An 11,432-nucleotide genomic window follows, 5' to 3' on the forward strand; every position below is an offset into this window, starting at 1 on the left:
AAAAATCTAATATGTATACATTAGCACCTAATTAAAAATTAATAATAAACTGTTTCATATTTATTTTATATAATAATTATATCAAAAATTAAATAACAATAAAATTCATAAAAAGTGTAAACTTATAAATAATAAAAATATTTGAATGAAAATGGTTCTTGCCTATAATGTATTAGGTATATGTATGTTAGAATAGAAATTAATAACAATTACCTTTTTCCTTGAGCAATATTTAATTGATGCTTCAATAAGCACCATTTCCTGATTTTAAAATTTGCTTCTTATTATGGTTGTGCAACTTTGAGCAATTCATTATATAGACGTAAATATGAATATCATTATTACAGTATTTTTTTAACAATTTATTGAATACTATAAATTAAAGCTCAAGCTTTGTCAGATTTTATTTCAAATTTGTATCAAAAATGTATTATTTACAGCAATTGAACTTTTCCATTACAATGCATGCAAGATGCAACCGGTGGTGAAATGTTCCCACTATTGTTGTAAGCGTGATGAACAAGAGCATTTACTGGTTCCTCGTTTAATTTCTTCATTTCAAATGGCATTGCCATTACCTAAATAAAATTAGAAATGGTTAAGTTACATGGCACTAGCTCAGATCAAACATAACCAAACAAAATAAAAATATAATAATGTAATGTACTCACTTGCTCCGCATAAATCTCGGCTTCAGTGGCTGTGGCTAGTGAATCTAAATGATTAATTGCTTGTTTCTCTGTTGAACTGCTGATGTTTTCAGACAATTTTAAATTTGTTGATGCTAAATCAAGTACACTTGCAGAATGAGGCATGGTAGTGTTAAAGTTAAGATTACCAATTGGTCTATTTTTACTTCCCATGTATTCAGAAATAGCCACACTCTCTAGCCAATTCTCATGAAGGCTGTATAAGTTTTTGTATGTACAAATCATCATATCTCTCATTCTACATCTCTCATCAAGCAATTGTTTTACTGCCTGATGCAAGTTTACTGTTTTCTCATTAAGTATTTTCTTGCACTGCGCAAGTTCTTCAATCATAAGGCTGTAAGGAATAAATTTGTAAAAAAAATATAAAAACAAAAAATGCATATTAAATACTGTATATATGTAATACTTTACAATTTACCTGCTAGCAAGGAATTTACTTCTCCATACTTCACATTGGCCAGCTAGCCATTCTGTTTGTTCCTAGTAATAGTTAATGATCAAAATAAAAATAAACTTAATCAAATTGACTTGAACCATTCAATTATTATTTTGAAATTTAATTAAATATTTTACTATAATTGGTGTTCATTGTATAGGTTTTCATTTTAATTTTTTGATGCAAACAACAATTAATACCAAATAATCATTAATGTTTATATATTTCTCAATATCTAATATAAATCTTCACCTGGTGTGTAGACAAATGTTGTGCAGAATTGACTAAAGCATTAGCTAAGTGTTTTTTATCCTCATTCAGGGAATGGACTTGAAACTCAAGATCTTCACCCATCGAGGCCACAAGCATCGTCTTTAATTCCTTATTCACCTGTTTTAGGATATGAGTATACAATGTAATTGAATGTTTACTGTCTAAAATAAATAAAACAACTAACAAAATTTGTTGCTGAAAGGTTGTTTAATAAATATTGGTACCTGCGCTTGTTGCTTCAGTTGCTCTTTTAAATTTTCATTTTCCTTTGTTAACTCTTCTAATTTATTCTGAATTTCCTTATCTATTTTTGTTTTATCTGTATCTGTTTCAGACTTATCACTGCAAGATGCTAGTTTGCTTCTAGGTTTAAATTCGTTGATATTAGTGTTCATTTGTGACATTTGGTTGATAAGTTTGTTTATGTCCATACGATTTCTAGATTTTTTGTTTCCTTTCAACAACAGCCTAGGAGTTATTGGTTTAACAGCACCTGCATAAGGTTCGTAAGGGACAAACTTCGGATTTTTAGAGTATATATGAGAACTTTTCTTTTCAGGCGTAATTATTTTTGATGGATATATTTGTACTAAACGACCAGGAAGTAAAGATTCTTTACTGCTTGCTCGGAGAACCGTTCTGGTTTCATGTCTATTTGTTTTGTTCTCGTTTACATTTTCATTTGATTCCATTCCATCACCCGCTGTTCTAATTTTATTCATTATTTCTGTAGGAAACATTACTGTGATAAGATACTAATATTTATACCAATAATTATTGTTAATAAATACTTTGTTTTACAACTTACTAGAGTTAAACGAAATTAATGTATCCATGTCGAATCTAAAATTATTAATTTATTTTCAATAGAACAGCTAAAACAACAAAATTAGAAATTAATAATTTTATTTTGTATTACGTTTACGTATATTTGACATTCGTGTGACTGTCAAACGTCAATGTCGAATCGTAGTTGAAGTTAATCACATGAATTAAAAAGCCAAAGAGAAAATAACATTACGATTTAAATAAACCTGTAATAAACTTGAAGTGACATTGCCTTGGAGCAAAGTTCATTAGAATTTGTGCATTAATATGGTAAATTTCATACCATAATATTAATAAAGTAAAAGATATTTATTTTGTTAACATTCTCTATTAAGCTTTATTTAATTTTTAAGTGTTTTGAATACAATTTTATAATTACAATATACTAGCAAAACCAGCTTTTTTGTAATGCACTTATTTCTAGGCATTGACGTATTTGTATACTTGTAGACAAGCTCTTCAAAATTAAAATTGTGTCACAGTAACGGAAAAGGAAAAGAAGGCTCCCGAAGGCGAGGGTAGTTTAATTATTAAGCCGAAACGATCGAACAGATGTGACATAAGTTTATCTTTTTCTGTTTGTCTCTGAGATATAATAGTGAAATTATTTGATTTGATAATTTTCATAATTATAATGGTATTTATTGGATTTGGTAATAATTATAACAACATAATACATTCAAAATTGTAGATTTGATATTATTGTATTATGTAGCATGTGTTATGTAAATATTAAAATGATAATTAATATGTACAATCAACTGCATGATGCGGTAACTACTGAAACATTTACAACAATTAATTATTCATTGTGCGGCCATCCTAGGCCACAGGCTATCCCTCAATTTCCCGCTATTTTCAAGCTCGAAGGCCTAATAAAAATATATGTATATGAATATTAGTTTATTTATTTATTTTTGATACATTTTTAAAATATTAAATTTTAGAACTACGATTTATTTCAAACCTTGCTGCATAAAATTGCGGCAATCCATGTAGTTTTTAAAATTGAAAGAAGTAATCTGTTATAAAAAATCAGTTATTTAATAAACCTAATATTTTCAAATATCTTCGGAATTTATTTGGCTTGGCTAATTAACTCCAAAATCTAATTACATCTAAGTTTCGATGAACATCAATATATTGGATTAAATGCGTAACTTCTCGCCAACTGTTTTTATTTTATTTGAATTCTAGCTTTTGCCCGCGACTTCGTCCGCGTAGATTTCAGATTTGTGACAGGGTTGCGTATCTCAAAAGGAAATCAAAATAACCCATAAAGATACAAAAATAAAAATAAATAGAAGTAAGAAGATGATTTTTTTAAACTTTGCGAAAATTATGAAAACTTTATAACACTATACAGATCATGGATGTGATGTAAATAGTTATATTATGACTTGATTTTTGATTTTGTAAACTTATTTACCGACAATTTTTTTCTATACATATAATTAAGGAGTAATTCGACCGAATCTGTAGGTGTACATTGAATTTTTTTTTAAAATTTAAAGCTTATTATATTTTTATATGTTTAATAGCGGTCGCCCGCGGCTCCGCCCGCGTGGATGTCGGTTACCGCTGCAAAGAGCCTACCCAGGAAAGACACGGTCAGCAAAATGATTCCCAGGTCAATTCACAGACACCGACACTAACATCGACGACGCAGTCATTATCCGCAGGCTGCAAAGATTGTCTTTATGTGGATGTTAAAGTTGTTAATGATGAAAATATTTAAATGTAATTAATACTAAGTTTTCACTTCTGCCGGCAGTCCTGGAGGTGTTTTCCAAGTAACAAAATATACTGATGGTTGGGAGCCCCGACCCGTGATAGGGCAACGTAAAGTTGCCCATGCGTAAAACATTCTTTTCTTAAATCAATTCCTACTAATTAGACCGGTCGTTGTGGCGATCTTTGGGGGAGGCCTATGTCCAGCAGTGGACGTCCTTCGGTTGACATGTATGTATGTATATAATTATAATTGAATGTTTGGCCCTGGGATTTGTTTATCGAGTGCGAAAGAAATTTTTACTAGAAATTGGAGCCTTTTGAAGGGTTTAGGCAAACCAGTAGGAATCATGTGTATTCTTGGTATATGAACTAATTCACCAGCTGCAGGGCCGGTGATAATCTTCGCTACTATTAAATTATCTTTTAGCTCCTTTATAAGAAGTCTCGTGCCATTACACATGTTGGGGGGGCTTAAATTTCTGAAAAGCATTATCGGCGTGCCAACTTTTAACGACAGTTCATGGGGTCCAGCGGGGTTCAGAGAATTTAAAAATTCCTGGGGGTAGTGCACTGCGTCCTCGATGTTAGTGACGGTGTCTATGGATTTATAGTATTTAACTTCACCCGGTACTTTCTGCTTAATTAAATTGTTTATTTCGTTGACTGTTTCATTCCTGAGAGAAATTATTTTGATAAGGATTAATAGCATGAGTAAAATAAATGCGTTTAAATGTAGTCCAAGAAAAATTCAAGATTTTTAAATAAAAAAATTGTTGTTGTGCCTCACTCGACATAGATAGGTATAGTGTGTCGCGGACTTTTTTGTAGATATTTATAAGATCTACAATTAATTTATCATTTTATGGTTCAATCTTTTATAGTTTACTGTTTAGGCAGCGTACGCAAAATAAGTAACTTTTCTGGTTGATATTTTACATCTTGTGTCCGAAAAACCCAATATCTTACGGAACCCTATTTTTTCCAAAATAAAATATAAACAAACAAAGTTTTCCTCTTTATAATATTATTATTAAGTATAGATATATAAATAAGAATAAAATTGTATTGTACAAGGTAATGATGATCCAGATATTATTAGATAAGTTTATCATCATGTTTATCAGTTTGTCATCATGATTTAGTCAGTTCTTCAATTTTAATTTATAATTCAAATTTAGTTTTCAATGTCTCTAAAAACAATATTTTCTTTAATGTTCGACAGAATTATAAATAATAATTTAAGGCCATTTTGCAAAAAGTGTCAATGTTATATATATCAAATAGATTTTTTTACTGAGAGTCCAAGAAAAACAGATTGTATAATTAAAATAAAATCACAGGATATTATGACGATTTTCTCTTCACAATGATGCAACCAGAAAGCAAGGAATTTAATCGAAATTTCACATTAAACTTCTGCATTATGTTCAAATTTTAACTAACCTAAATTTTACTTTTATAAATTGTATAACCAAGTAACGAATGGTAAAAGAAAGGGAATGATAAAATTTCAATATTTTTATTAAATAAATAAAAAATGAGCTACACAACATAGATGAGCATAATTCAAGGGTTTAGAGTAGACTCGAGATCTCCACTAGCTTGAAGTTCTTTTATAATGTCTAATCCACCCACTAACTCTCCTTTGACATACAATTGAGGATATGTGGGCCAATCAGAATATGTTTTTAGACCTTGACGAACCTCTTCATCTGTTAGGATATCAAATGTTTCATACTGCACTCTAAAAACACATTGTTTATTTTACAAAAATATTAATATTATTATATAAAAAATGATCCATGCAAAAAAATTTGCAATTTTAGACAATAGATTTTGGACTTAAATTTATCTATTATCATAGACAAGTAATTAAAAATATCTTATTATCATTGGTTGTTCAACATACCCAGTACCATTAAGAATCTGAATTAGAGTTCTACTGAAACCGCATCTAGGTGCATCTCTATTCCCTTTCATAAACACCATTACATTATGTTTATTTATTAGAGCTTTCAGTCTTTCTTCCAATGACTGTTTAGGTGATACATCTAAATTATTTTTAGCTCCACTGTGAGTTCTAACCTTTGATGATATTTGGGCAGCATCAGCTCCATCAATTCTGTCTATTTGAGTGCCATTTTTAAATAATATTACAGTAGGAACAGAATCCACCTGAAAAAAAAAGGAGCATGTAAAAGGAATGATTTTTGTAAATAATCATATTTGATTTATAAATGATAACAATATTAGTATTTTATATTAAAATAAAAACTATTATTGTTATAATGCATCATTGTTGAATATTATTGCTGTATTAAATAAATGTGTAAATATTTTAAAAAATCCAATCAGTTTCGGCAAAAATGGTTCGAGGTTTTAGTAAGTGCCAGAAATAAACTCAATTTTGAGAGTATTGTACTGTGTAGAGGTGATTGATACACAGGGCATAGATGTAACACTGATTTGATTCAGCCTGATGGCATGACAGTTAGTAAAAGAAAAAACAAAATAAGTTCAAAGGTACATTTCTTTATCTAATCAATAAATTTTATTAAGAACTTCTTGAGAAGTAAAATAACAACTTGTAAATGTCCCATAGCTGGGCTAGGGCATCCTCAAAAACATCTATATAGCAAAACATTGAATGAGCAGATGATGGTTGATGATTGATGTTTCAATAGTTAGATGATTTGCTAAAAAGGCTATTTGATAAATAGATACTAATATAATAAATTTAGAATTTTTAAATGACTTGGCAAATAAGTATAGAAAAAATGTGGAGAATTAATCTAATAATAATTAATATTATTTAATCTTTGTTTTATTGATAAATACAAAAAATTACAATGTTGTATGATTACAAGCATAATGATACAAGTGTTATACCTTATATTTCAGTGAGATTTCAGAAAGGTTTTCAGCATCACAAACACCAAATTTACTACCACTGGATTGTACTTCTGGTAATTTTGACAGCTCTTTCAAAATGTCTGTAACCTGACCACATTGGTCTGCCCAATCAGCTGAGAAGTGCACAACTGTTAAGGATGGTGACCTAAAAATTAACTACTTATATGGTAGATATGTTGAAACAATATTTTGATATTGATATATTCGAAAATTATATATTGAAGATTAATTGTTTAATGAAATTATGATAATATATAAAACATGGGGCATTTCTACTACTAAGTAAATTTTATTGAATGCTACATTTGGATTTAATATTTAATATGAATGGTCTTCTTATGATTTAACAACATTTGATGCAATAATTATTTGTATCATTATATTTTTGCTACAAATTCATATTCCTTTTGTAAAAGACATATTGAATTTATAATTAAGGAAGGAACGACAGGTACCTGACGAAATTTACAAAATTATCTACAGTATCAATGTTAGTGACCGACATTTCGGGATTAGGTTATATTGTATAATGACTAAATTATATTATATTATTTCCTCTGCTAATAAATATATAAATGTTCACTCGTGTGATGAAATAACGCGTTAAACAGAATTTAGATAATTAAAAAAAAACGTTTTAACGCAAATTACAGATGAAAAATAATTAAATTTGGGAGATATCTTCAACTATTCGCCGATTTCCAGTAGTGTATGTGATTTGTGACATATGACAATTTGACATTTATATTTTGTCAAGTAATCAGTCTTGCCATCTTTCCTTCGGGACAAGTAACTCATTTCTGATTTCAGGAACTAAATTCTACAATTTATTTATTGATGATGATGATGCGATTTAGTGACTTTATTTTTTAGGATTTTTCAAGCAAAACCTAAATAACAAAAAGTGGAATAAGTTTTCTTAAAGCTATGATATTGACTGTTTCCGGCTAGTAATTGTTTATTATATAGGTTTGACTTAATTAAACCGTATGAGTAGCACCTTGACCACAGCTAAAAAAATTATTATAAAAAATACGTATTATTTTTGTCTTTGTCTAATTTTCTGTAACTCTATGTCATTAGTCGATCTTGATTCTTGTTTAGGTTATAAAGCAACTATGAGTAATTGTAGAATTTGAAATAAAATAAACACAAGTATATTGTTTTTACCTTTCGAATAAATCTCATTTTCTAAGATGTCTACTATTTCATCGGCCCCAGCTCCTGGGATGCACCAAATTGATCTATCGAAGCTAAATCTTCACCAGTTGGCCAAATTGAAACAGCAATTAGATCAAGTGAGTAAAATAAAATTAATTCTTTATAAATCTGTTTTAATACATTATTAATATTATTCTTTTAATTCCCAGGAACTTAATGTGTTTCAAGATTCATTACAAACTCTTAAAATGGCACAAGGAAAATTTGTAGAATCAGGTGAGAGCGTTGAAAAAATTACACCGGAATCGAAAGGAAAGACAGTCCTCGTACCTTTAACTGGTTCAATGTACGTCCCTGGTACTATTGCAGACACTGACAACGTTATAATTGACATCGGAACTGGGTACTATGCACAAAAGGTAAGTTCATCGGAATTTCTAAAAATATCAATTCATAATTTTTTTTGTGATTTACTTTTATGTTTAACACTAAGAAACTTTATGCCTATAAATGTTCTATATTAATTCTTGTAGATTGATGTACATTTACAATAACAGCTCACATTACCTAACAAAAACCAGGCATATTATTCTAATGAAAATTAGATATGCTCAAAAAATCATAGCTTACTTTATTTTATTCACTATAAAATAGTAATTTGCTGGGTGGCTCGAGTTAATTTGATAGAATTTGCATTCTAAAAAGCTATTAAAGTCTAATATATTCTACTGCCAACTAGCAATACTTAGTGTAGTTCTGTTCTGACATATTATTGAAATACAACACTCACACATGTGTGTAAGGTATGGCTAAAATTTCCAACATTGCCACTATCATTTGTTGTGGTGGGGCTCACTCGCCATCAGGTGGCCCATTTGCCAATCTGCCCACCTATATCAAATAAAAAAAAATTACTCTGTTGATTTTGTTGACTTTTAAAGCAATTATATTGTTTATTACTTACATAAATTGGTACAACAACCATGGGCTAAATTTAAATTGCTAGGTAGTTAATATATAATGTTGATTTCATTTCATATTTCTTTGACTAACTAATCTTATAGCTTATTATTTTACTCATAGGATATAGAAGGTGCCAAGGATTACTTTAAACGAAAAGTTGATTTTGTAACTGAACAAATGGAAAAAATTCAAGTTTTGGGTATTGAAAAATCAAAAGTACGAGAAGCAATTTGCATGATGATGGAGATGAAAGTTCAAGCACAAGCCCAGGCTCAGAAGGCCTCTACGTCATAACATTAGCTTTCTATATTATCAGCTTTACCTCATAATCCTTAATTAATCTTAATTCAAACAAGTGCAATGCATGGCATTTCTCCCCAATCTTTATTATAATTTAACCTTTTAATTTGATATTATAATAAGCTTAGCAGCAATATTTGCATCACATTGCAAACAAATATATCTACAGTATAAGTTACTGTTTTTTAAAATTATTCTGTATTACTTTAAATGATTAAACTATTTAATTACTGATATTTTGTATTAATGCTACTTTTACAACCTCACTTGGAAAAATATTTTATTATCAAGATGAAGAAAGAGCTTATCTTACCAGCAGATGTGTGTAAAGTAAGCATGTCATAAATATTTACTTTTATTAAATATTAAAAAACAAAAACAGTAGTGAGATGTTGTCTTATTTGGGTGAGTTATTGCTGTGTTAATTAATTGAAATGGTAATTACTATCTCTGTAAAATTCAGAAGAATTCTTGTCTGGAGCAATATCTGATTTGGTTTAATTCATTATTTTTTTGAAAAATGTGCCTATAAAATTTGGAAGCACTTTTCAATCTTCAAATTATAAAACTATTATGTGAAGCTACCACCGTTTCGGAATGTAGGTTCTATCAAGAACAACCGGCAAGAAACTTAATAATTATTTTTTTTCCAACATTTATTATACAAAGTTATGTTACTTAAATGTAATGATATATATATATTTATGTAATAAACCCTGAAAGTCAACAAGTATTCGCTCGAAAATATTTTTATCATCTATATAATGCTGTGCTAAATAATATCCTTTATATAGTAATGTATTTTATACAAATGATTTGAATTTATGAATCAGCAATGTTAAAAATATCTGCGGAATTTTATTACAGACCCGAATATTACATAAAGAACCTTGCCCCAAGAAGGATTTATTGACTTTACGGAGCCGGAAACTTGGCGTTATATATAACCTTATCCTTACGTCTAGTGTACATACAATGATTATTACTGATTCTATAAAAGTTATCAATGTTCCATAACGTTGTAAATATATTGTGACGCAACAGTGAGTTTTCCTACTTTGTTAAAAAAGGGGAAACAAAACTGTGAATGTTTCTGATTTGAAATAGACCGGACAGCTCTCTTTTGTAAAACAAAAACAGATTCAAAATCTTTACGTTACCCTAAAGTAGACGTCAGACGAGCGGTATCAATATCAGTTAGTTGTCTAACTTCTCTAACCGTGTTTGCTCCGGAGCTGAGCTAAGGCTTCCTGTTAGAGAGTATAAATGAGGATTAAACTACCACTAAAGTTCAGAATGCCAATGCTATTCTTAAAACACCGTAGTATCGGTTACATGTTAATGATTATCAGATACTGTTTAATGATGCATTATAATTTTGCTTTCTTATCCTGTACCGTATAGTATGCCTTGTTTTCTTTAAACATATGATTTAAAATTGTATAATATATTTTAAATAGGATAATGTAAAATGTTATTTCAAAAAGTTTACCCCAGAGAGGTTGTACTATCTTTGCGAAGTTTGTGGAGTCGAAAGCTTGGTGCTACAAGTTTATCTCTACTTCTCGTGTTTATACAAAGTTTTTGTCACTGTTTCTATCAAAATCATCGATATTGTTATTGTTATACACGAAGTTGCTGCAAATATGATGTGACGCTACTGTAAGTACTTATTCCTATTATACCTAAAACATCCCGGGGCTGTTTCTAGTTTTAAGATCACAGATAGATCGATCCGCTCGTTTTTGACGAGCGATTACCTTGTTTAAGTCAGAAGTATTACATCAAAGTAACACACTATGTCATGATACCATGAAAATAACTAAACTAAAAGAACAGTATGAATGTTAGTTAGATATGTTACTTTCCAAACGGCTTATGCTGTTGAGATGAGTCTTACAGGGTGATAAATGAGAATTCCATTTGAGCTATGAGTCTAATGTCATTCTTAAAAACTTAAGATCTATTATCCACCGTTAGCCGAATATTCTGTTGTTTTAGAATAGGTAACTTTTTAAACACGACTGAGTGCTATATATTTTTGGCCAGTTCTTCTCAGGTCTGTAGTATATCTTTCTAAAACGGTGGTAGAATTTTTACAGTCAATAAGA

The 11,432-nt window shown here is 29.6% G+C and overlaps 3 protein-coding genes across 3 annotated transcripts; 1 reads left to right on the forward strand and 2 right to left on the reverse strand.

Moving 5' to 3' along the window:
* Positions 1–359: 359 nt before the first annotated feature.
* LOC113393011 (golgin-45) lies at positions 360–2,395 on the reverse strand. The gene is made up of 6 exons (XM_026629701.2): positions 2,231–2,395; positions 1,647–2,149; positions 1,402–1,539; positions 1,132–1,193; positions 672–1,047; positions 360–578 (listed from the first exon to the last, which is right to left on the reverse strand). The coding sequence occupies exons 1-6, from the start codon at positions 2,256–2,258 to the stop codon at positions 435–437; spliced, it is 1,251 nt and encodes a 416-aa protein (XP_026485486.2). The 5' UTR covers positions 2,259–2,395; the 3' UTR covers positions 360–434.
* Positions 2,396–5,487: 3,092 nt separating this feature from the next.
* LOC113393029 (glutaredoxin 3) lies at positions 5,488–7,638 on the reverse strand. Its single transcript, XM_026629725.2, has 4 exons — positions 7,353–7,638; positions 6,874–7,042; positions 5,894–6,159; positions 5,488–5,728 (listed from the first exon to the last, which is right to left on the reverse strand). The coding sequence occupies exons 1-4, from the start codon at positions 7,400–7,402 to the stop codon at positions 5,551–5,553; spliced, it is 663 nt and encodes a 220-aa protein (XP_026485510.2). The 5' UTR covers positions 7,403–7,638; the 3' UTR covers positions 5,488–5,550.
* A 308-nt stretch (positions 7,639–7,946) lies between these two features.
* Positions 7,947–9,555, forward strand: LOC113393023 (prefoldin subunit 5). The gene is made up of 3 exons (XM_026629716.2): positions 7,947–8,195; positions 8,268–8,477; positions 9,142–9,555. The coding sequence occupies exons 1-3, from the start codon at positions 8,094–8,096 to the stop codon at positions 9,313–9,315; spliced, it is 486 nt and encodes a 161-aa protein (XP_026485501.1). The 5' UTR covers positions 7,947–8,093; the 3' UTR covers positions 9,316–9,555.
* The last annotated feature ends 1,877 nt before the right edge of the window (positions 9,556–11,432 follow it).

The sequence above is a fragment of the Vanessa tameamea genome, chromosome 12 (assembly GCF_037043105.1).
Source record: "Vanessa tameamea isolate UH-Manoa-2023 chromosome 12, ilVanTame1 primary haplotype, whole genome shotgun sequence".
In the NCBI taxonomy this organism is placed as follows: Eukaryota; Metazoa; Arthropoda; class Insecta; order Lepidoptera; family Nymphalidae; genus Vanessa; species Vanessa tameamea.